This window comes from Parus major, chromosome 1 (assembly GCF_001522545.3).
Source record: "Parus major isolate Abel chromosome 1, Parus_major1.1, whole genome shotgun sequence".
NCBI classification, from domain to species: Eukaryota; Metazoa; Chordata; class Aves; order Passeriformes; family Paridae; genus Parus; species Parus major.
Window position 1 is genome coordinate 113,821,328 of NC_031768.1, and position 24,565 is coordinate 113,845,892.

General features: G+C 45.9%; 3 protein-coding genes across 13 annotated transcripts in view; 2 read left to right on the forward strand and 1 right to left on the reverse strand.

Moving 5' to 3' along the window:
- Positions 1–1,016, forward strand: part of P4HA3 (prolyl 4-hydroxylase subunit alpha 3) — a 7,881-nt gene extending 6,865 nt beyond the window's left edge. The window contains exon 16 of the mRNA XM_015646741.3: positions 751–1,016. The gene's annotated coding sequence lies outside the window, so the exon portion shown is untranslated. The remainder of the gene's footprint in view (positions 1–750) is intronic.
- Positions 1,017–3,813: 2,797 nt separating this feature from the next.
- Positions 3,814–22,063, reverse strand: PPME1 (protein phosphatase methylesterase 1). Of its 6 annotated transcripts, none has more exons than XR_004499937.1 (14): positions 21,196–21,356; positions 15,858–15,951; positions 14,380–14,472; positions 13,387–13,444; positions 12,840–12,891; positions 10,921–11,075; positions 10,238–10,328; positions 9,822–9,887; positions 9,490–9,622; positions 8,925–9,054; positions 8,286–8,385; positions 7,637–7,701; positions 6,522–6,589; positions 3,814–5,884 (listed from the first exon to the last, which is right to left on the reverse strand). XR_004499937.1 is itself a non-coding variant. In XM_015650750.3 (14 exons), the coding sequence occupies exons 2-14, from the start codon at positions 15,894–15,896 to the stop codon at positions 5,866–5,868; spliced, it is 1,014 nt and encodes a 337-aa protein (XP_015506236.1). In that variant the 5' UTR covers positions 15,897–15,951; positions 21,940–22,063; the 3' UTR covers positions 3,814–5,865. The 6 variants fall into 6 exon arrangements, 4 of the variants coding, with proteins under 4 accessions (XP_015506236.1, XP_015505989.1, XP_033374975.1 ...); XR_004499936.1 differs by lacking the exon at positions 8,286–8,385 and adding an exon at positions 8,441–8,485 and having other exon boundaries at positions 6,420–6,589; XM_015650750.3 differs by lacking the exons at positions 8,286–8,385; positions 21,196–21,356 and adding exons at positions 8,441–8,485; positions 21,940–22,063.
- C2CD3 (C2 domain containing 3 centriole elongation regulator) overlaps positions 21,466–24,565 on the forward strand; it is a 37,118-nt gene continuing 34,018 nt past the window's right edge. For 5 of the 6 annotated variants that reach the window (XM_015647143.2, XM_015646990.2, XM_015647071.2 and 2 more), the window contains exons 1-5: positions 21,466–21,558; positions 21,686–21,946; positions 22,346–22,503; positions 23,067–23,263; positions 23,978–24,195. In XM_015647143.2, the coding sequence (XP_015502629.2) occupies positions 21,483–21,558; positions 21,686–21,946; positions 22,346–22,503; positions 23,067–23,263; positions 23,978–24,195 (910 nt within the window). In that variant the 5' untranslated portion in view covers positions 21,466–21,482. Of the gene's footprint in view, positions 21,559–21,685; positions 21,947–22,345; positions 22,504–23,066; positions 23,264–23,977; positions 24,196–24,565 lie in introns of those variants that run through there. The other variant, XM_019008574.2, reaches the window with a different exon arrangement.

The window sequence follows — 24,565 nt, forward strand, 5'->3', positions numbered from 1 at the left end:
ACACACACACACACACACACACACACACGCACACACACACACACTCACACTCTCACACACACTCACGCCATGGATAGCAGTCGCTGACTGAAAGGCAGGAAGAGTCTCTGTATGGAGTTTCAGTGGGGTTTATTCCAACCACATATCAAAGGCGTCCAGGAACAGAGACAGAAACTAGTGGAGGTTCCAGGAATATATGGGGGCTTGAGGGGGAGGAGTTGAGGGTCAGGATCCAATGGGAATTGGGGAAAATGCTGCAGAGGCAGGATCAGGGAGAGGGAAATCCAATGGGATTACAGGGGCGGAGGATTGCACCAAACTGGGGCCAACTGGGGAACAGGGAAGGGAGAACTTTCTAGGGAAGGGATATACAAGATGAAAAGGGGAGGGACAGCTAACAGGCTAACTGGGTACATAAACTGGGGTACAACAAAATGGAGCTGCAAAGCACTATGGGAAAAGCCCTTCATATTAACTCCAAAATGGGGGAAAACCTTATACCCTGGAGGCCTCTCTCCACACCATGACAGCTTTTGTCTCCGGAGCCTCCACAACTCCAAGGTGAGTCGGGAAGCTTGGGGGTCTCTGCAGCTTTTCCAAGGCCTCCCTGCCAGAGCTGCCATGCGGGCTCTCAGATTGCTTGGGTTCTGTTAGCTAAGGCGACAGGGTTGGGGTTTTTTTGTTTCCCTTTTTTATGGAGAGTGTGGGGGCAATCCTTTGGCTTTTTTTTTTTTTTTTTCCCTGACCCAGTTTGGTCCAAGAGCCCACAGGAGGACCAGTGGCTGGGAGCCAGCGGGACGGGGCTGTCCCGGCCCCACAGCTCGGGACAGCCAAGCCAGCAAGGGAAAGGACACCAAATCCACCGGGTTCATCTGCTGTGCTGAGGGGACTCATGCCAGAGATCCACCAGGTTCTGTTTTGCCCGAGCTGCTGCATGAACCCTTTGTTTTGTTTTTCCCCTTCCCTGAGACAGGGGCTGCTGCCATTTTCCCCCTCCCCACCACCTTGCAGCCTTGGGTTTTGTTTCTCCTTTCCCTGGGATTTTGTTTTATATTTTGGCGGTTTTTGAGTTGGTTTGTTTTCTTTTTAATCCATGGAGAAGGAGGAGGAGTGGTGTGAAGGTTGGGCAATCCAATATCTAGCATTTATTAATTTTTTTTCCATGTGTGCACTCTGGCAATAAATGATTGGAGTTTTTTCACTTTCATCCACTACTGTTAACCTCCTGTTGGCAGAAAGGGATTGTTGGAACCCTTTCTTTAGAGGAAACACTCATTCCAGAGCGTTTTTCTCCTAAACTTGTCTCTAAAGCAAGACGCTCATCTAGGTGACATTTGGACGAGATTCCAATACTCCAGGATGGAAACCAAACTTCCCAAGGAGGCCATCAGATCAAAAATCAGGGAAGTGGGATAGAAACAGAAGGCAGAACTCTCCCAAGGCTCTCCTGCTTGCTCTGGGTTTAGAATTGTGCATTTATCACTCCTTGGCTGTGCTCATCCAGGCGTGGATTAACCCTTCCATAGGCACAGAGGGAGAGGGGTGAAGCTGCAAGGAGCATTTGAGCAGGACAGCAGGAGCTGGAGCACTGTGACAGGGCTCCAGCAGCCCTCTGGGGCTGTTAAACCTGCCCGAATGTAGAGGCCTGGAAGATTTCGAGTTTCTCGCAATCCCTGCTTTTCAGTCAGGAGTGACCACCACAAGACTCAGAGAAGGCTGAGCTGAGCACAGGTTACTCACTAGCCCCAGTGCTCCAGTTTATTACTTTGAGATGTTTCTGTACACATGGGAGTCATTAGACACGGAAAGGAGGGGGAAAAGTGAAAGCTGTGGCTAAATCCCTGCTCCTTCCCACAGTGGGGTGCAGGGAAGGGATGGGGAAGCATTTTGGATGGCAAGAGCCTTCCCTGAGTCACCAGAAGATCCCAAGGGTTGGGTCTGGTGCAGGAACAGCTGGATCAACCCCCTTCCTCCACTGGCTGCTCCAAGAAGCCCAAGTATCACAGCTAAAGGGAAAGCAGGAATTCCTACTCCAGGCTTTTCACAAATGCTTTATTTGTAGCCAAGGGAAACAGACATGGAACAAGACAAGAGCAGGATGAGGCTGACACAGGACACAGCGTGTGGACTCCAGAGAACTGACACATGCACACACGCACACACACACAGACACATTTTCCTTCTGGAAACAGCAGCCAATGGCAGGAGGTCACCCCACCATGCCACACTGGGAAAGCTCAGCCACAACTGGCCAAGCATCCAGCAGCAAAACTTGGAGCAAACACCTAGTCCCATTCCCGCCGTGTCGGATGCCACGTGGACACAGTGCTGAGGGGGCAGCGTCATCAGATGGATGACACAACCAAGGGATGCAGGTTTGGGCAACACAAAGGGCACTTCCAGGCTGTGAGCAGAGCGCCAGGCTTGGAGACGGGTGGTAGAATGCACTAGGGCCAAGGGTTCTTGGAAGTGAAAAGCTGTTAACTCAAGTTTTGGACCTTGCCTAAAGATCCCGGTCTAGATTTCCAAGAGTGTTCATTACCAGTTCAAAACAGTGAATAGCTGTTGCTAGGCACCTCCACACAGCTCTTTTCCCAGGCCTTTCTGCTCCCAAAAGAAAAGGCAATAGTGGAGAAGAGGAAAAATGCCAGTGCTAAAGTCACAGAATAATTTGGGTAGGGACCAACCTTAAAGCCCATCCAGTCCCACCCCCTGCCATGGGAAGGGACCTTCCACTATCCCAGGTTCCTCCAAGCCCTGTCCAGCCTGGCCTTGGACACTTCCAGGGATCCAGGGGCAGCCACAGCTGCTCTGGGCACCCAGTGCCAGTGCCTAAATTGTAAAAAAACTTCTTCCTAATACCCAATTGACCCTCCTTGGGGGAATTTTCCAAGGTCTGTGTTGCCCAGCTCTGCCTTTTGCACGTCATCCCAACACTGCTTGCAAAGCATAAACTCATGGAAAGAAAGGCTGGAATGGGCTTCCTCAAGTTGTCCAAGTTTCTCCTTTGCCAAAAGGGGAAAAATAACAACTGTAACTATTGCAGCATCACCTCTGCAGATGCCCTATCACAGTCTGAGGGGAAAATTCTGGCTGGACAACCCCAGGCCCCAGTTTAACTCCTTACTCAAGGGTTGATTTATTCAAAGCAAGAGTACTTGCTTTGGCAATATAGGAAATAATCTTTTTCTAACAATCCCAATGCTCCAGTCATCTGCAAGTTCCTGATGGCTTTGTCCAGTAAACAATCTGGCAAAACCCATCCTAGGTCTTAGATATTTATTTATTTAATTTATTCAATTAAAATGAAGCCTGCAGCAAACCAGCATCCCAAAGTACATCTCCTGCTCCTGCCAAACCTTGGGATCTTCCACTGGCAAAGCTGCCACTGATCCAACAAGTGAAACAAAACCAAGAGAGGTTTCTAAGTAATCCAGAGGCTGCAAGAAAAATGCAAAGCTGAGAGTTCTGGGGAAGAATTTTTGTGTCCCTGTTTCTTGTAAGCCAAAGAGAAGATTCCTTCTCTCTGCAAGTTACTTTTACCACAGCCTGTGTATCCTTCACCAAATTCCATTTATCCCAGCCTGCAGCCCACTGGAAACTGCAGCAGGAGCATTAATAGTTCTCAGACAAAAGTACAGTCTCAAAAAAAATGTACATGGCTTGACAGAGCCGAAAGGAATTTCCCTTCCACCCACCCCCACAATGCTGCTGCTGTCCCTGGAATCCATTTTTTAATCAGTACCATGAGTCCCTGAACAGCCACCTATCCAGGGCAGGGCAGGGCTGGGAGCGACGCACCATTCAATTAAATAGGCTCTTGAAATATTTATTTTCTTTTCACTCACTCAGTGTTAACAACAAAACAGAATCCCAGGGAGCCCACAGGACTTCGGAAATCATTCCTTTTCCAGCGGTGCTTCTACAGAATACAAAATTCATTTGCTTTCCACAGAGGGTTCCGTTTGCTTGGGCTTTTTTACGAGCTCACAAATCAAAGGGATAACGCGAGGAATCACTCCAAGTCAGACTCTCCAAGTTACTTCACCACAGAGGAATGCGACTTCACCACCATCATTCAGGAGGATGATCTCGGGAAGTGAGACTCTGGATATACACGCTGGATTATTTAATCCCTGACAATCTGAACAAAGGAGTTGCCTGCAAAAGAGGATTTTGGCCATTCTGGGAACATGGCTGGGGAGAGAACTATTTTGCATCTTGACTACTGAAGATCCATTGAATCCATCCAGGATGGATGCTACATCAAATGAATGCATTAACACAGTGACTCACAGAGGGAAGCGCAGAGAGCCAGCAATTGCTCTTGTAACACCTGAGTGCCTATGGCCAAAGTGCCAGGAGGGCATTCTTCTCTGGAGGATTTTGTCTCTAATCCAGGCGCTTCCCAACCTGGTATGTCAGGGAAGGGACACGGAGCAAGGCCACACGGCTGCTGTGCCCTGTGAATCCCAGCTAAATGGATCTCTACCAGGCCCAAGGCCATGGTAAAACCCTTTGCCCCATTTGCACCTCTCAAATGCCAAGAATTCCTGATGGCTGTTGTCATGGGATGCACAGGGCAGTTCCCAAATCACCACAGAACTTTGCCTCAGCAGAGCGGGGTTAAAATCATTGGACAGCAGCAAGGGGTTATGGACACCAGGCAAAAAAAAGGGATTTCAGACATCCACCAGCAAAATATTGAGGAAAACGGCTCCAAAACATGTCTGCTTTTACACTCAAAAGTGACTCTTAGGTGAAAGCAATCCCAGGAACTGTCTGTGGATAACTGGACCCTAAAGAAAAGCTCTCTGTGCACATGGAATTCTGGAAGGCAGGCAGCAAAATGATCTAGGAAGCAACAGTGGAAAAAAGGTCCTTCCTCCAATACTGGGCAGAACAGCTGCCTACACCTCTGCATCATCAGCAGGACTGACTCCAAGCTCTCCCAGGGATTTTTCTACAGCCCATTCCATGTTTTTCCATCCCAAAGGCGCTGATCTCTGCTCAGCTGTGTGTGGCAGCTACAAGAAGGGAAGAACAAACACATTCCAGGGGCCGAAAACAGCCAAACTGCCTGTTGAGCACGTTGTCCCTGCTGCTTTTGGGCCTTCTCCATAAACACAGGTTCAGAGTCCTCCGGCCTGGGATGTGTCTGTAGTAGATGGAGTACATGGAGTTATCCAGGCTCTTCTTCCCAGAGATGACTTGAAACAAGCACTAGAAAAACTGCAAGACTCTGAAATGGAGCTCACGGTCCCCCCCTCACCTTTCTGGTTTACAATCCCATCCAATTTTGCCCAGGAGAGTGGCCTCCAGCCACAGCTTAACCTCTAAGGCTGGCGCTGGTGAGATGAAACCTGAGCTCACAATGAAGCCAATTCCTCTTCTGCTTTAGGGGGAAAAAAAGTGTATATATAAAACCCAAACCTAAGGGGCACTTCCAAGATGATTCTGATTCCACAGAGAAATCCTGAAGCCTTTGGCTGTGCTGCAATGCCCTCAGTGGATCTGGACTGCCAACAGCCCTTCTGCAGTTGGGTCCAAGAAAGCCTGAGAATTGATGGAGATTGGTATGATTGACTACATGGGATTCCAGGAGGTCTTTCCTTGTGGCAGCAGAGAAGAGGATCCCACTTCCAAGGGCCTGAAGAGCTTTTCATGGTCTTCAGTAGAAGCTGCTTCCCAGCAAGGGAAAGTCCCTAACAATTTAGGTATTCTGGAGAACTAGTTCTAGGGGATGAATCTCACACCAACTTCTCACTGCTGCTGGACTGGGAGATGAGAGGATATGGATACATCACAGTGGCCTCTGGTGCAGTTTATTTACAATGGGAATCAGTGCTGGAGAACATCAGGATATTAACAAGCAGGAAACACACTATGAGGCAAAAAAGAGAAGAAAGACCCCATGTTAGCATCAAGGTATTCTCTGCAAACTCTGCGACAGCCTAAATTTAGCTGTAAAGTCCTTAGGTCTTCTCCCTCTCTCCCTATGTACACATCAGCCTGCACTATCAAGCTTATCAGTCACACTCTTCTCTCACAGCCTGGCTGATCACAGGGGCCTGGCTTCCACAGGGCATTTTGATAAGAAGACACATGAGATGAGTATGGAAAGTCTGCAAAGTGAAGCACACAGCTTTACCTGCCTCATCTCACCAGTATTTCTTGGCCAAGGGAGTGTGATGCAAGTTCTTCCCACAACACAGGGCCTTGGTTACTTTACGAAATATTATTTAAGCTAAATGCCATAAAATTTGTCATTTTGCTTTCTGGCAGGTTATAAAGAAAGAAATTTGCTTTGCTTCTCCCCTCAAAGGAAGGAGGTTTCATCAGCACATGTAAATACATGAGAAATTTAAAAGGAGCACAACAAATCTATTACTGATTGTGATTCAGAGCTGTTTGTTTACCTCTGTTTTTTAGCACCATGCTAAAATTTCAATCTCCCACCTCAAGAGCCAAACAGTGAGAGCAGGAGCTCTGCTCAGGGACACAACTCCATGGAGCCTTACCACTGGAATCCACCAATGGGCTCTGTAAACCTGTGACGGATCAGGAACGTTGCAACAGCTTCAGCTACCTGAGAGAAGGGGGAAAAAATTGCTCAGGATTTAAAGGGACGCAAAGAGAACATGAAACCCAGTCGGTTTTCAAAGCCTGCAGGTTTTCCAACAACAGTTCACATCCTTCAGGGTTTGCTCCTTCCTCAGTTTGCTCCTTCACAAGAAGAGCTCCATGTGACACACTTCCAGCTTTACTCCGACACTGAACCTGCCATCAAGAAATGACCAAACTTCTTCTCCACCTATTTCAGTAATTCTTAAAACAATGTCTATGTTTAGCAGGGAGAAAACGTAAATTCAGGATGGAAGATAGTAATCTGCAATAGCCTGGGTTGGGAGGAACATTTAAGCTCATCCAGTTGCACCTCCTGCCATGGGCAGGGACACCTCCCACTAGACCAGGCTGCTCCAAGCTCCCTCCAACCTGGTCCATACTGTTTAGAATGCATAAAAAGAGTAACAACTTAAGAACTCAGTATGTTTAGATAAAAATACCTATTTCAGACTGGTAAAGTGAAGCACAGAAAAGCTGAGTTTTAACACAGCTGCCAGTGCAGAATGAGCTTTAAAACCAGATGTGCTCCCAACCACAGGCTCCGCTGGCTGCACCACATTCCTGCTTCCATCTGGACACAAACTCTGGCAGTGCCCAGAAGCAGCACTGCTCTGTCAATGCTACTTCAGGAACATTTGGTTTCTATTTGGAAAATGTGAGCCACCCAACCCAACAAAACACAGACCAACCCCTAAAGCTGCAGCTTAGTGCAAGGGAATAGTGGGGAACAGCATGAGGAAAGGAAGGGAGGAGAAATCCACACTCCACATGGCTAGAATTAGGTCCATCACCACAAGTCTGAGAGTTAAATCCACAGCCCAGCCCTGTGGCATGTAACATCTTAGCCGGGGCTTTCCAGACAGCTGAAAAATCCAAGCTGCTTGTGAAAGCCAGTTGTCATGCCAAAAACTGCCCCTGAAGTATGATCTCTGCTCCACGGTAAGGAACAGATCCCTTTTTGCATTTTAGATCATGGCTTATGTAGCTTCAACCCCACGGTGGGACTCACCTTGTCTGGAGCATCTTCATGGACTGCATGGCCACACTGTGGGAGGACCTGCATCTGGAACTTCCCTGTGGATTGAGAGAGTCAGCACATGGATCTCACACTCTGGACCAACTAATCTCACTAAATATAGCTGGAAAAGAGGCCCCAGGGACAGCAGGAAGTCTTGGCAGACTCCACACCATGCACAGCCAATGGTCTCCAAAGAAAACATGGACCAGCTGCTTAATTCACCTTCTCAGGTGTAACTAGAACAGGTTCCCAGGAGTTAAAATGAAGCTGAACTTCTCAGAGCTTTTCAATGCAGGCAAGTCCCAGAGCTGGAACTCTTATGGGATTTACATTAAGGTAACATTTATCCTGCTATCCAATACTACTTTCCAGTACTGGTTGCTCTGGAAAGCCAGCAAAAACACTGGGAGATTGACCAAAAACATGGGTCAATTTTGAATGGTCTCAAGTGTTCTAGCTAGGAACATCAGGAATGTAGCTAGAAAGGGCAAAAATGGATTAGAAAGAAGCACTCACAGACAACCATTCTGATCTAAGTGTGGCAGCTCCGCTGCTGGGAGCACTGAACTCTAGATTGAACAAAACCCACAGCAACAACCCTTCAGACTGAACCTTTCCCTCCTCACCTTCCCCACCTCACCTTCCCCACCTTTCCTTGACCACAGTAGGAGAACACTTTGGGATGGATGAATTCTTTAGGCCCCATTTGTTTGGATACTGACTGTACCCACAGCAACCACCTGTCATGCAAAAAGAGCATTAAGTAAGGCTGGAGTAACAGTATTAAATGCTTACCTTGCATCTGTCCAATGGTCAGATCTTTATCCAGCCTGTCAACACCTACAATCAAATAAACAAATGTATTGGAGAACAGCCAGAGAGAACACAACTCTCTGAGCCATGCTTTACTCCATATTTTAAGAGACATTAGCTTGAAAAACAGAAAATAAACACCTCTGACACCCACGACAAGGACATTTCACTGCTGCATCTCGAGAGAGTAAAGTGACAGGAAAGAAACACGGTCAAAAAATGCAAGGGCACAGCCCTCCCTACAACTTAAAAGGATATTTACACACTGTATTTCTATTAAGGTACAAAAAGGGCTTAAAGCTGTATTTCACCTTCACCTGAGAAGTTCCAATCACACCACACTATTTTAAGAGACAGAGAAGCTCAGGTATTCCCAGGAAACACTGTAGCCCAGCGCTGACCCTGTTCTCTAAAATACAAGTATGACATCACTGAAGTGCACACCAGGACTGGAAGAGACACCTACCAGCTAAAAGCAAAAGCTTTGGAGTTGGACAGCTTAGGAAGAGGTTGGATAAACCCCTGAACCAGCCATCCCAGTACTTTTCTGTTTTGGCCAGTTCGATTCGCCACGTGTATAAATGCTCCTTCTTTGTCTGCAGGGAGGAGAGAGAGCTCTGCATTAGTGATCAGTAAAACAGCAGAAAGAAAACCAACTCAGGGAGCCACTTGGAAATACATAAATGTATAGATATAGAAAATACAAAAATACTGGCTCCCTCTGGTGGATTAAACACTTCCAGGTAAATCTTGCTTCTAAATTTCTCTCCAAAGTAGATGAGTAGGGAACAAGTCAGCAAGAGCTACACCAAGGGGAGAAAAGCCTTCAGGAGAAGACTGCAGGATTCAGGACAATCAATTTGCTATTTTTTACTGACACAAATAGCTCGCAAATTGTCTTAACATTTAGGCTTGGCTCTCATCCAATTTTCTCCCCCTGGAGTGGCTCCCTTTCATATCAGAATGATTTGGATAACCACAGGTGACAGCTTTTGCAGGGGAAGCTGAAAACACAGCAACAAACTCCCTACCTCCGTGTCATCCTCTTTCTTCCTTTTGTTGACAGAGCCTCCTCCTTCCTCATCCTCCTCCTCCTCCTCCTCTTCCTCAATAATTCCCTCTACTATGGCTTTAGGGCATTCAGGACTGGCAGCCCCTTCGCACCTGTGAAAATAAAATCAGAAACTGATTCTCTGACAAAAAAAAAACCACCTCCAAACCAAAATACCACCCAGGATAAAACCATAGGTCTTCTGCAGTTTTGCATGAAGAAATTTTAATTTTCAAGTGCATGTGTGTAGCAATGGTATTGTAAAACAGAAAAAAATATTTAAAAATAATAAATAAATCAAAGGCCACCTACTGTTTGACTTGACCAACCATAGAAACTCTGGCAGATTCGAGATTTCTTATCTGTCCACTTTTTACACTAGGGGGAAAAAAAAATAAAAATCAGAAGACAGAAATATTTACTGAAGACATTCCAGAATCAGAAGGCCCAGAAATGGGAGGTTAACTCCTCTACAGCTCAGGATTTCCCCAAACTTTTTCCAAAGCTCCTGCTCTCAGACGGAACTGAGTGGCTCACGTTAAAGTGACCTGAACCTCCCGTTGTCACTGTAACTGTGAGAAAGAGGGAGAATTGGTGGTGGGGCAACAGTAAAACAGGGTTAAAACCCATGGCAGGGGGCTGCAGAGGGCCTGTCAACAGCCAAATTCTATAAACTTTCTTTCCTTCGGGAGTCAAGCTACAGAGACAAGGGATTCCAGAGAATTTACCTCCACTCAATGGCATTCTCCAGTGACTTGAATGTTTTGGGACGACTCCTTAGGAAGTTCTGCATGCTGTTCAAGGCATCCATGGCTGTACCTAAAAGCAAATGGCATCATCTTCATCAACTTCATGGCATCTGATGAAATTATTGCCACATCCCTCTACACAAAACGGGCTGCAGCACCCTCAGAGAGAGCTGGAGCTGCCCAGTGATTTAATGCTGCTAAGGAAAGTACAGATTAGCATTTCTAAGCCAGCAATCACATTGGAAAATTACTTTTTGAATAGGTAGGATGTTCAGATAGTAAGAGAAAGCAGCAATCATTTATCAGCACCAAGCATTACAGCAAAAGCCACCCTCTTCCCCACCAAGAAAGTGTTTCAAAGGAATTAGTGCCATGGTCTAGATGACAAGGCGGTGGTAGGTCATACGTTTGACTAAGTGATCTCAAAGGTCTTTTCCAACCTAGCTGATTCTCTGATTCTGCAAAATTAGCAGGAGCAAAGCAGAGAGTACACCTGAGAAAAGGAAAAGAAGCGGTCAAACTGGAAAGATTTTTGCGTGCGTAGGATCTGTTAGGAGGATGGAACTGGTGTAAGAATGGGGCAGAATTGTCTGTATTCAGGGATCTGGGGCTAAGAGAAGAGGTGGAAGGCAGAAGCACAGCTGAGGGGCAGCCACACTCACCTTCCACGACGTCGATCATGCAGAGCCCCAGCAAGCTGGGCACCAGGTTTGCGACGGCCGTGTGCACGGCGATGGCCCCCCCCATGCTGTGCCCGATCAGCATGATGGGCGGGGGCAGGTCCCCGTACAGGGCTTCCACCACGTTCCCCACGTCCCTGCAAAGGGACAGAACCGTGCATGGTACCTGCACCTCCATGGGAGGATGAGGGACACACCTGAGATGGCCCCAAAACCTCTTTTAAGCCACAGGCAACAGACAAGTTTATTCTCCTGTCACTGTTTTGTCTTAGTGCCAAAGCAGGAAACCCTGCAAGCCAATGCTTTCCTGAACATCCATGTAATTCCTCTTTTTATTTACCCTCATTTAAAATATACTAATTTAAAATATATTCAAGCAACCTGGTCTAGGTCTTCTGGTGGAAGGTGTCCCTGCCTATGTCGATGAAATTTATTGTCCCTTCCAGCCCAAATTCTGTGATTCCTTGTAGAAAACATTTAAGGCCGACACTTGTTGGTGGGAATGTTGAATAAAAGGCAAGAAAAAGCTGTCAAATCATCTTGTGTGGAAGCACAAACCAAGAAATACATTGTTCTTAAAAGAAAAAGCTGGAATTACAGAGACAAAAATAACTGAGCCCTACTGACCATGGCAAAGATGAACAACACTGAGCACAAGCAAAAAGACTGAGACTCTCTATGAGCACAGATGCCACAAGGCAAGGGGCAATTTCCCCATCCTTCCCATAAGGCAGCTCCTGTTAAACTGAAGCTGTCACTTTTTGACACTTTTCCCAGGATGGGATTCTCAAACCCCAAAACAGCAGCAGAGCTAACAGCTGAAATCTACTGAGGAGCCAATTAAAGACACCTCCCCAACTGGCTCTCCTGACTACAGCCATTCAGAGGAACCTGAGAACTGAGCAGTATTGAAAATGGAAAACAAGTGAAAAAAATGAACAGGTTGACCAGCTTTTTGCTCTGCTGGAGAAAATTACTTGGGGATTTGATTTAAAAGAACAAACAGGAACACTAGTTATAACTTAAGGCTCCTATATAAAAGATATATTCAGGATTAAGTTTTAGACTCATTGCAAAGAAAGGGGGAAGGTTTCAAAAGAAAAGGAACTTGCTTTCGCCCCACACCAGTGCTGCTCCAGATCTGAAATATTCTAATTATTTAATCCAGCATCTCCTCAGGACAGTTACACATCAGGATCTGACAAGGCATAAGCAGCAGGAATAAGGTATACAATGGAAGTCAGAATACATTTCACACATGGCCTCCCCTCAACAAACCAAGTGGATTTGTCCATGGGAATGTTGCAAAATCCATCGTTTAGTTGTAGTCACAGCAAAGAGTCTCTTTGTACTAAATATGGGCAGAACATAATGTACTTAGCAGCGGCTATTTGCTTTTCTTACAGTTTTGTCAAGAGGGGGATGGATTTGCATGCCAAAGCAGGTCATGACAGTTTGAAAAAGCAATTCTATGCTTGAAAATCCTGTGTCCGTGACCCAGACTTCGGGGGTGTTACTAGGCCAATGTGGGCCCACTCTGAACACTCACTCCAAGGGCTGAGGAAGAGTCAAACTGGTGATTTCAGGCTAAAATACCCCATGGATGTCTAAGGAAAGCATTCCACCTCCATTAGGTGAACTCTTCAGCATGATGCAGGTTTAAAGTGCTCACTGTTTAAAAACTCAGGGTACTCAGAAAACAACTCCCATTCTTGGAATCTGACTCAGCTGGGAGAGAAGTCATTAGAAACTGTCCCAGAATGGAAGGAAAAAAGGGATAACTACCAGAATCATATGAAATTAATCCACCTTCCAGCTCCTTTGAATGAAGGCTGTGTGCCCTCAAGTAGTTTATTGTTCATCCAAGGAAAGAAAAGGGAAACAAGCATAAGTTTCCTTACTTTGACATAGTCTCTGCAGACAGATCTTCAGGATTCCTTACTTTTGTTTCTCCTGAAAAAAACCCAACCCAAGTTAAGTTCACTTAAGTTGAAAAACTTCAGGCCCCCTCAGGACTTAGAGCAGTGACAAAGCTTTAAGGTATAGATATGAAGAGCAAGCCTACTGCAATGACTATGAATAATTAGGAAACACAGAATTAACAGGAAGACCTGGTACTATGGGTAGCAAACACCACTCATAACTGTTCTTCACAGATCTTAAAAGGAAAGAACAGTCCTTATTTCTCATGGCAAAGACCACCCATAGGTTATGGAAATAGGAAAGAGGGCTTGGTGGACGGAAGTAGTCCACTGCTGTCTCATGCAAAAGTTCAGGGGGGTCTCAGCTTCTGACTGAAGCCAGTCTTCCATCCCTGCTTTTGAATCAAAATTGGGATGCCTCAAGGATGTTTTCCTAGTCATCCTGTGAGGAATTCATTGCATCTCCTTTAAAAAATGGGAGTGTGTAACACGTTGATTTGACTCCAGATTTGTTTCTTTGACTTACCATGGCCTCGGAGGTCCAAAGCCACAATCCTACACTGGATCCTGTTAATGATTGCAGACTGCAAGGAGAGACAGAGGGAATATTGTTTGCAAAGCGGGATTAGCAACAACAAGCACTTCCTAAAAACCCTTCACAGCCTCCAAAATGGCTGAACCCAGACTGGACAGGGTGTTACAGAGTGCAAGCAAAGATATTCCACAAGACTGTCCTTAACGGACCAAAGCACCTCCAGACACTGGAACAGCAGTGGGATTACGGACACCGAAGGGATTCCCTTGCTTTTCAAGCCCCACATGGTACAAAATTCCTCTGGGCTCCATGGCTGACATGGAGGTGAAGCAGCTGCTTTGCAGTACACATTCAGTTTGCTCTCAAAATATAGAATTTTACAGGCTGAAATGTATGAAAATTGATTAGTCCAAAGAGGTCAGTGGGAACATCTGAGGAATCTTTTTAACATAAGGCAGAGCATAATAACTGCAACACAATTATGGCTCTATTTGTCCCTGACAGATCAATTTAACGAAGTTATTTCAGGCATCACAGAGAAGTGGCATGTTTTGTTGACAGGAAGACTTCTGTGTTAAGGAATCATTGATTATTTAAATAACAGCCCGGCAGAAGTGGGGGAATTTGCTGAGGGATTCTTAAAAGAACCACCTACACAACTGGCAAAAGCTACCCAGACCTCAAAGCTACTAGTCCTCTTGTTTTGATTTTTCAGTTATTCAGTTCTTAAATGACTGGAGCAGTTGCTTTCCCCAAGCCCACTGAATCCACAGATTAGTATTTTCCAGCCCCTAAAGACAGCCCGAACCCTCCATCTGCAAGGTGCCCATGCACCTAAGAGATAACCCCAGCCATTCAAAGAGAATATTGCTATCTTTTAGAATACTGTTTTCCCATGTTTCCCAAAGGTGAATAGATAGTTATCCACACTCAGAGGGCTCCATTTCCACACATTTATTTCTATAGAGCAGCAGCTTTACTTACAGTAAACACAGCCCAGGACAGAGCAGAGTGGCCTCCACCGTGTAACAGCAGCAAGACAGGCCCCTCCAGCCCACTTTTGTAAATTCGAAAAGTGTATGAACAGTTAAGGACATTTCACAGAGATACTTCAAAGCAGCAGAATGAATTTTGGAGCTTGCAATGCCCAATAGTATTTTATTTCTACCCCTCATTTCTCTGATGAACAGGAATGTTCAAGCATTACCTGGATAAAAATGCAACTCAATTTAAGCTTCAAGAGTTGTATTCCTGTATTTCTGCTGCCCAGGTTTTCATCCCTGCCCTGTAATTCACTCATCCCCTGTGCTGTTCTCTCTGGGCACAAGAAGGAAGTGAACTAAGAGAGAACTAGAAATCCATTAGTAAAAAAAGATGGAGAGTTATTTGTTACACAGGCAAGATAATGAGAGGACAAGGAAATGGTTTTAAACTAGTAGAGGGGAGATTTAGATTAAATGTTCATAAGTAATTCTTCCCTGTGAGGGTGGGCAGGCCCTGACACAGGGTGCCCTGAGAAGCTGTGGCTGCTTCTGGATCTCTGGAGGGGTCCAAGGCCAGGTTGGACAGGGCTTGGAGCAACCTGGGATAGTGGAAGGTGTCCCTGCCATGGCAGGGGTGGCACTGGATGAGCTTTAAGGTCCCTTCCCACCCAAACCACGCTCTGGTGACTCTGTGATTCATGATGGGCACCTTATCTGCATTTGGTGAAGGCTGTGCAGTCCCCCAGGGGTTTAATATAAAATAAAAAGCCTACTAGACTTATTTGGATAGGTTGTGTGTAGAAGCATCCCAAATTCAAGCAAATCTTAGTTGTCTATTCTACTCCTTTCAGCAAAAGCTTGAGGCCCAAATGAAAGGCTGAAGACAGATGTGAACTGTGGAAGCAGCTGAATTAATGATTGGGTTAGTGCCTACTGCTCTGCCTCAGGGATGTGGTTAGAGCTCCAGCACATCCCCTTTGTGTACAAACCCCCATTTGGCACTGATGGCAACACAACCTCTGCCTTGGCCAGAAATTTGAAATATTTATTCACATCTACATGTTTCTGTTGAGGTTTATCTGTTGTACTGCTGCTATTAATCCTGAGCAGACAGTTCACTGATTGCCACTTAACTAACTGTGGTTAATAAAAATCAGGGAACAGCTTCGGTCCTGACATGGTTTGAATTATGAGAACCTGATGAGTGTTTCCCTGCAAAATATGCTATTGAACTGCTGGAAACCCTTTTTAAAAATTAATGATTACTAAAGAAACGATATCAGGAATTGGCCTTGCTGGGTACAGTTTAACTCTCAGCCTGGAAGGGATAGTTCTAGTTACTGACACTGAAGCCTGCAAGAGACATAACGGAAGATGAGCTGAAAAAGCTGAAAAAGCCCAATAAATTAAACAAAATGCAGTACCTCCCCAATCTTTGAGATTAGGACAAATTCAGTATGGAAAAAAAAAAAAGGATATATCCTTGCCAGTGTCATTTTCTACCACAACATCCTCCATAGACTCAAAGTACTGGCTCCAAAGCACTGGAGAAAAATCACGCTTTCTTCCAGGGCTGCAAGACAGAAAAAAATCCATAAGAAAGAGTTATTTTTAAAGTCTTTCACTGAAACTGGCATCCAGGCCTCCTCTCACTTAAGAGAACACACTGATGTTACACAACAGTTCAGACTGGAAGCAAACGACACATCAGTGAAATTCCCATACAACCACAATATTAAGAATTTTATTGTCATTGAAGAAATCCTCCCCTTTTTCTGCTCCCTAATTGTTGCTCCTATTGAGTAAATGTAGTGGAAACAGCAAAAAGAGTATTTTCCTCATCAAGTAATTCCAAGGAAGACTGAACAATGGTGATTTAGACTACATAGACCCAAGCCAAGGGAAAATAAACAGAACAGTGATACTGTCCCAGTAAAACCTCTGGGTTTGCAGTGACCCACAGACAAAAGGTGCCCAGTTGACAAACCAATTTATTTATTTATTTTTTTATTTTTATTTTTTGCTTCCTTCAAAAGGTGCAGCTGTGCCCTCTCCTTGTACCCCCATTACTGACAAAAGTCTCCGCAATCAGAATTTTCCTGATGACTCAGTTGATGCAGAATTTGTTTCTCGGGCTGGTATTTACTCAGTAAGGCTAAAAGAGTAGTGCTTAATTTTGGAAGTGGCATAATTAGGCTCAATTCGAGCCCAGGATACAGGATGAGTAACAGTGCACCATTTTAACCATGTTTTTGCACTTCAGCTCTTCTGGGGGAGGCAGGCAGGCAGGCAGCACAGAATATTAAAATCAAGCATGGGTATGAGGGGTGAAAGAGCTTCACAGCAGAAAAATCCCTGCTGAAGAAGTTTCTCCTGAATTCTTGGCTTCCTAAAGAAACAGAAAATAACAGACAAAGCAGCTTTTCAATTCTGTAGAAACAAATTTTCTGTTTCCCCTGGTGTTTCTAGAATATGAAACATAAACCAGCCACCCCCTGAATGGATCAAATTCCCTCCTGTGGGTTTCCAGACTTCTTGTCAAATCTCAATTAAAGAAAATGAGATGTCATACACCTACATAATTCCAGAAAATATTAATCTCTTTTACTGCCTCAGCTTAATCTCATTCTCTGATCAAGGAAAAAAATACTACATTCAAAGCTTAATTTTTCCCTGGAAGCCATCCCAGCCCTGATCACATGCTCTCTCCATACCAGTTCTGGCTCTTTCTGGAGATGCAGAGAAATGCCCCCAGTTTGGATGATCTCCCTTCTCTGGTTTTTGAATAGGTAGGGTTCATCACCCTTTCAATATGCAGCATTTCAACTGCAGTCTGACTTTTGAACAGCATGTTACAGCTGGTTTTGGGTTCCATTGCCCTGAGCAATTCCAGGTGATCAGTAAATATTGTCATCTGCCTGGCTACTCCTCCTTCCCACAAAATCCATAAATCTGGTGAACAGCAATCCCTGGTAACCCAGCCCCTGCACTACTGTGACACCAGAAATCTGTAGGGCAATTTTCTTACCTATAGGGGAGGCAGAGCACGGGGAAGTGACTGACTGACTGTGTGGTGCTGTGCACCAAATGAACCCATTCCTGTGGAAGCAGGGCTACAGGATGGACAGCCACTGTTGCTCAGGGGAACACAGCAGCCTCCTGGCTGGTGCAAATAAATCACCTTTCACCAGACCAGGCTGCTCTAAGCCCCATCCAACCTGGCCTTGGATACCTCCAGGGATGAGTATTTTTGTCTCCTTCAAATGCCATTTCTGACAGCAGAGATCCAATGCTAGAAGAGGCAGGCAGATGCTAATGCCAAGGCAGATCCATGGAGAGTATCTCGTCAACTGCAAGAGGAATCCATGAAAACAAGGTGGAGCCCTTCCCTAGGAGCTTGCCACACTGATGCATTTAGCAGTGCTTCAAATTCAGCTTAACAAGAGCGAACACCTCCAGAGAAAATGTTTGTAGCTGTGTCATACATGAAGTATCTGGGAAAAACATACAGCAGAACACCTATGTTTGCAAAGAAATTGGAGCAGAAAAGGAAGAGGAGCTGGGAATTAAACACTGTCATCACCTCTGATGCAAATACATGTAGATCATGATTTAAAACACAATACTTGCCTCCAAACAATGCTGAGGAAACATGAGTGATCTTAGGTTTAACACCGAACCCCAAAAGGGCAGAATAAATGTGCAGCTTTACACAAAATCCCAGGTGACCACAGAGGGTTGAGCAAAAACCCTCAAAAAGATGAGCTGAGAAAAGATTCTTTCTCCAAAGAAAAGAATTTTTGATTTTGAGTTTTTCTAGAGCTGATTCCTTCAGTGAAGCATCAACACACATTCAAAATTAGAAGTGTGCCAAATAAACAGCAGCTGTGGTTTTGCACCTTCCTATGCTGAAGCCATAGTTTGCTGACCAATATTTAAGATGACAGAACTAATTACAGCTTTTTAAGGTATCCAGCAAACCAAACCAGAAATGGATCTGACATAACTTTTCTAGAATGATCCTTAAACTCCAAGCCAGCCGGCCAGCATAGTATACTGGAATCACAAAACAAATTCTGGGCACCCCCTGCAGCTGTTTTATCTTATTGTGCAGTTTGTCCTCTTTATCATGTCCTCCATCCCTAGGACACCCACATGGCTCAGAAAATCTCTCCTCAATTTTTGAAGGGGTTTTCTTTCAGGTATTTTCCTAAAATGATATAGAAAAAAAAAAAAAAAAGGCACACCAAGCAGAAGGAACCATTTTCAGAAAGTCCTTTTTCTGCTGAGAGCCCCTATTTAAAACCACTAAAACAAATATAGAACAAGTGCATGAATCAAGAGATTTCATTCTCGCATCATATTTGAACCCAACCAAATCAAACATCATCTACAAGTAAGAGCTGCCACGGGCTGACAAGTTGTATTTAGAAATTCTAAAAATTGACAAGGACAGTATCTTAAGTTCTGCCTTAGAGATGCTGGATACATAAAATGTTTTGTTATTAAAAGGATTCTAAGGTTAAAAATGGATTAAAAAGGGAAAAATGAGTTGGAATTGCCACGATTGAATTACACAGATCTGATCCAATCATGCTCTTGTAGATAATTTAAAAGATTCAGACACTGTACGTGACTTTTACTCACACATTGGAAGGGAACAGCAAACTGACTTTCATTTTTAAATCCCATCCAAGTGATTAACTCAGAATGAGCCACTAGCAAAAAAAAAAAACAAAAGGCAAAAACCAAGACAGGAAATGCAGAAGTTGCTACCGCTGTTGGGATCTGCTGCCGTGGGTCTGGGGCCTCTTGCTCCACCAGTGACTTTACAAATTCTATTATTTTATTTTCCCACAGAACACAGAATCAGGCCATAAAGTCTGACTTTGCTTCCATTTCAGTTGAGCAATTTGAAGGAATCACTTGCAACACGCAGGCAATTCCCAACACAGCCTTGATCATGAGCACTCCTTAAAGAAATGGACACTGAATTCCTCTCAGTGCCTGAGTTTCACATATTGCTCGAGCTGAAGAGAAGCTCCAGCCTCCTTTGGAAGGAGCCTTTTTGAACCATCATTTTATTGGACAGTTCTAGTGGAGAGCACTTAGATGGATATTAAGTTTAAACCAATTTTTTTTAACACCCTGGCTTGCAATTCAAGGAATGGAAAGCACAGAAATAAATCACATTTATAAATGCGAGATGCTTAATGCAGCAAATAAATATTTTCCTGAGTTTAGTTATTTTTGCTCCCTGTAAAAGTTTGAATTTTAAAGGACTATTTCAGTGCAGCCCCTGTACATCTGCTAGGACTGAAAATCAGACTGTGTTTTCCCTGTACAACTAATTCCGTTCTCTTTAGGTGGAATTATCTTGGGGGGAATCTTGCATTTGTTTGTACTGAACTCAACTTTGATAAGGATAAATTCAGCCTAAGCTAAACTTTCTATCCTACTTCCTCTTGTTTCCTTTTCACAGAAGCCCCAAATCCCCCTGGAGGAGGCCATTCCATGTTGGATGTGCAGCACCTCCCACAACATCACCTGAAAAGGGATTTACTGGGTGGCAGAGTGGTGAATCACAAATACAGCTGTGCTGTGCAACCACAACATGATTATGAACTACTCTCCACTGCTTCCAAGGGAAGAATTCCAGGGGAATTTTTGATCCTTAACCGCAACACTGGATTTTCTATCAGTGCTCTCTGAAAGCATTTGAAAAAGAAAAAAAGAGGTTTATAAAACAGAAAATAAACTTTCATTTGTTAAACATTTAATTTCCCTAACAGTGTTTAAAACCCCTCCAATGCGTGGTAAGAGAGGAAGAATTACATAAATTAATCCATGTTACACCCTTAGACAGTGGTCAAACTTCTCCCACAGCCCCAAAATGTAAATGTAAATGAAGCTCTCAACCCCTGCTTCAAAGATTAAAGAGTATCCCAGACTTTTCCATCATCTGGAAATGCAGACTTAAGCAGAGTCACAGACCTCACCTACTCCACATGGGTGCATGCAGCTGAGAAGTCACATTTCACAGAACCATGGAATATTCTAACTTTGAAAAGGACCCACCACAAGGGTTATCAAAGTCCAACTCCAGCTCAGGAATTCAGCTCCTGAGAATTTCCATATACCTCTCCCCCCAGCCACATTCTGAGGTACCACCCAGACATCACGCTTTACCCTTCCCCCAAACACTGATGGCAAAAGGACTGGGGGAAAAACAGCTGGAGAGTTGATCCCAGCACCTGCCACCTTCGCCCAGCCTGAGGATACTCTGGGCAGTGACACCTTGGCCGGAGAAGTCTGATCCAGATGTCACTCACCTGGAGCACTGGGAAGCAGGACCAACCCCTCCTCCAGACCCCCTAAGAATGACCACCCCTCGCTCCAGATCCCCCAGTAATGACCATTCCCTGTCCAGACATCCCTATAGTGACCATTCCCTGTCCAGACCTCCCTATAATGACCATTCCCTGTCCAGACCCCCCGATAAAGACCATTCCCTGTCCAGACCCCCCGATAAAGACCATTCCCTGTCCAGACCCCCCGATAAAGACCATTCCCTGTCCAGACCCCCCGATAATGACCATTCCCTGTCGAGATCCCCGAGGACGATCTCCCCTCCGGCCCGATCCCTTCCTCCGTCCAGACCCCGGAACAACGTGCCTCCCCCTTCCTTGTAGATGCCGTCCCTCCAGACCCCCAACACGAGCCCCCCTCTCTCCAGAGCCTCCCCTCCGTTTTAACCTCACCCTCAAAGCCCCCCCACCCCGATCTCCGCATCCGCCCCTGCCCTTCCTCTGCCTACCCCATGCGCATCTTGGACCCGGACTGGCCGCCGCCGCCGGGCAACGGGGGCCGAGGAGGGAGGCGGCCCAGATGCAGCTGCTTCTCCAGGGCCGACATGACAGCGAGGGACGCGCCGGGAACACCGGGATCACCGGGACGCCCCAGAGCCGCCCCCGCCGCCCCGCCCCGCCCCGCCGGAAGCGGCTCCCCCAACAGCGCCGCCACGCGGCGCCGAGCACACCCGTCCGCGTGGCACCATGGGAAACGTAGTCCGTGCCCCCCGCTGTGCTCTGCGGGGCGCGGGGCATGACGGGAGCTGTAGTCCTCCGCTGTGGCGGCGGTTGCCGGGCGGGAGGCGCGGGCGGGATGCGGCGGAGGGGAGGTGCGGAGAGGGACGAAGCGCGGGCTTGGGGGGATACGGCGGGCATAGAAGCGCGCTGCGGTGGGACGGGAAGCGGCACGGGTGCTGGGGGTGATGGACGGGCCGCTGACGCCGCCTGTGCCCGCAGGTCGTGGCGACCCCGCCGCCGCCGTCACCAGCCTCCCGCCGCTGGTGCAGGGCCCGCCGCGCTGCTTCCTGCGCTGCACCGTGCCCCGCGTGCTGTGGGCGGCCCCACAGCCGCCCGCCGTGGTGCGCCTGCGGTGGTGGGGGGAGAGCTCCGGCGGCACCGTGCTCCAGCCCGCCTGCCGGCCCGGGCAGCCCGCGGGGAGAACCAGCGTCCGCTTCGCCGTGCGCTGCGGGCCCCGGCAGCTCGCCGCCTACCTGGCAGGTAGAGACGCTTCGCCCTGGGACACCCGCAACAGCCGGGGAGTTCACCGGGATTGGGGTGGGACGGGAGGACATGGTCGTAAGGTGTGCCGGGGGAGGTCCAGGTTGGGCATCGGGAGGGTGGCAAGGCTTTGGAATGGGCTGCCCAGGGGTGTTACCCTCTAGCGGTGGTAAGCCGTTTCTCTTTGTCCTGTCATAAGCGTCCCCCTTTCTGGTAATTCTGTACTTATTTATCATCATTTATTACCACTAATAATGTCTGTATTGTCCTTTACCTGCTGCTTCGTTACTGTAGTTTCCTTGTACGACGTAAAGTTAATCTCTGATTTCTTGTCATTTTAGCCAAAAAGAGTGAGTTGTGACCGTGAGACTGACCTGAAGATGTTCCTGATTTTTGCAGATATGGGTGTTCTTGTCCTGGAGGTTCTGACCAAACTTGACCGTCTCCCTCTCGGCAGAGCCCAGATCACTAAACTGTCCCAGCTCTCTCCCAGCCATCCCATCAAAGGGTCTTTTGCTGTGCTGTCACCAACGTTGGATAAACTCGGAGAGCTGCAGGTAGTCTTGATGTCTTTGCTTATTATTATAAATGATTATGTGCTGTGATATTGGTATACTCAGGTGCACGCTCAAGCTGTATGTGGCATGCTGCAGACCTACTCTCTGTCCAAGGCATTTCTGAGCTGAGGTAACAAATGAAAAAACAAATACTGGTAGCGTTGATTTTATTCTGGTTAGAGGGATGTGAGATAGTTGAGTTTAATGAGAAGCACGTGGTCATCTCTACACTGACAGTGAGTATTAACAGTGGATTTAAAAGTGGATATTGGGTTCTTACATTTCACTGGGCTGGAATAATAGAAGGTTTTGACATCTGGGATTAAGGAAGTTCTGTCTTGCAGCCCTGGCTCTGGAAAATTGATTATGAAAGATAGTTGACTGGGATTTGAAGACATGGAACGAGAAACAAGTAGTTGTAAATATGTGACATAGCTGCATAATGTTAATATTACTTTATGGAGAAAAGCAACAGTTTTCCATTGCATGGCAAGTGAAGTTGAATGCAGTATTCACTTATTTAAGAAGAGAACAAAGTAATATTTTCACATCTTGTCTTTCAGGTCTCGTTGGTTCTGGAACCTCTGCCAGAACTGTATGACACCAGCAGCTCTGTGCTGACCACAGAAGGAAGTTCAGATGCTACTGCTGCTCAGAAAAGTAGCAAGTCCCAGCTTCCTGCTCCATCCCAGCAGCCCAGGCACACACAGGTGGCTGTTGAACAGGAATCTGTTGACAACAGCAAAGCCACAATTCCTAGGTACCTTTTTTTTTTCCCTAATGACAAAATTGTGGTTTGTTTTGCAGTTCACTCGGGATTTTTAAGTAGTGGCAGTACACTTGTGATTTACGGAGATACTTGATCTTTTCAAACATATATTTTATACAAAATACAGAATGCTGAGGGTTTTAGAGGTGACAGGGACAGTTTTTGTCTGATAGAAATTTACATCTTATGTTGACTTAGTTCAAGCCATGCAAGTTCACACAAGAGGTGTCTCAAATCATCAAATCAACAGAAGAGTTTGGGTTGGAAGGGATCTTAATGTTCATCTTATTTCAGCCCTGCTGCCAGGACACCTTCCACTATCCCAGGTTGCTCCAAGCCACTGTCTTTGGACATTTCCAGGGATGTGCCAGCCACAGCTTCTCTGGGTAACCTCTGCCAGAGTCTCACCGTGCTCCAGCAAAGAACTTTCTCCTATTATGTAATCTAAACCTAGCCTCTGGCAGTGGGAATCTGTTCCCCCCTGTCCTGTCACAATGTGCTCCTGTAAAAAAGATCTTTTAGAATGTTTTTTTTTAAAAAAACCTTTTACTTGCAGCTGGGATTGATCTCTCTGATGGTCTCAGTGGCAGATGAGGAATCATTAAAATAACATGTCATGTTTCTTTTTAGAGCATGTCCAGAGTTCTGAGTCCCTTTATCCACCCACTTGAGTTGTTACTGAAATAACGTTTAATTTTTCACTAGAGGAAAGGACGATTTTCTCTACCAAGAAAACTCTGAAAACATGAAGGATGCCTTTTCTGCTTCTCATCACCATGTGATTTTACCATATGAACATTTGAAAATGAATCCTTCAAGTCAGCCCCTGTCATTTCCCAGCAGCACCGATCCTGAAGCACTTCCCAGAAGGAATGCACAGGTGCTCTCCATGCACAACCCAGCTACAAAAGACCTGCTGTCAGGTTTGTGTGCAGCTGGCTTCATCTCTTAGATTTCACTGTAAACAACTCTTGATGATATTTCATGTGTCTGGTCCGGAGATGAGATTTTCTGAAGGGGAAGAGAGACTTCACACCATCTTGCTGCATTGTACCAAAAAGGCCTTTACTTAAAACCACTGTTGCCTGGGCTGGATTGAAACAAGCTTTGGAGTAGGGCACATTTCCATATATGTCTTTTGGTATTTCATATTTACAGAAAAGAAGAAAAATTAGACATCCTAAAGTGGCAAACTACTCTTACCTTAATTAGTCTTCTGTATCCTAATAATGCCCTTCCAGTACCTGACCCAGTGTGTGCAGACAAGTTCCTTGTACACCTGAGTGGGAGACT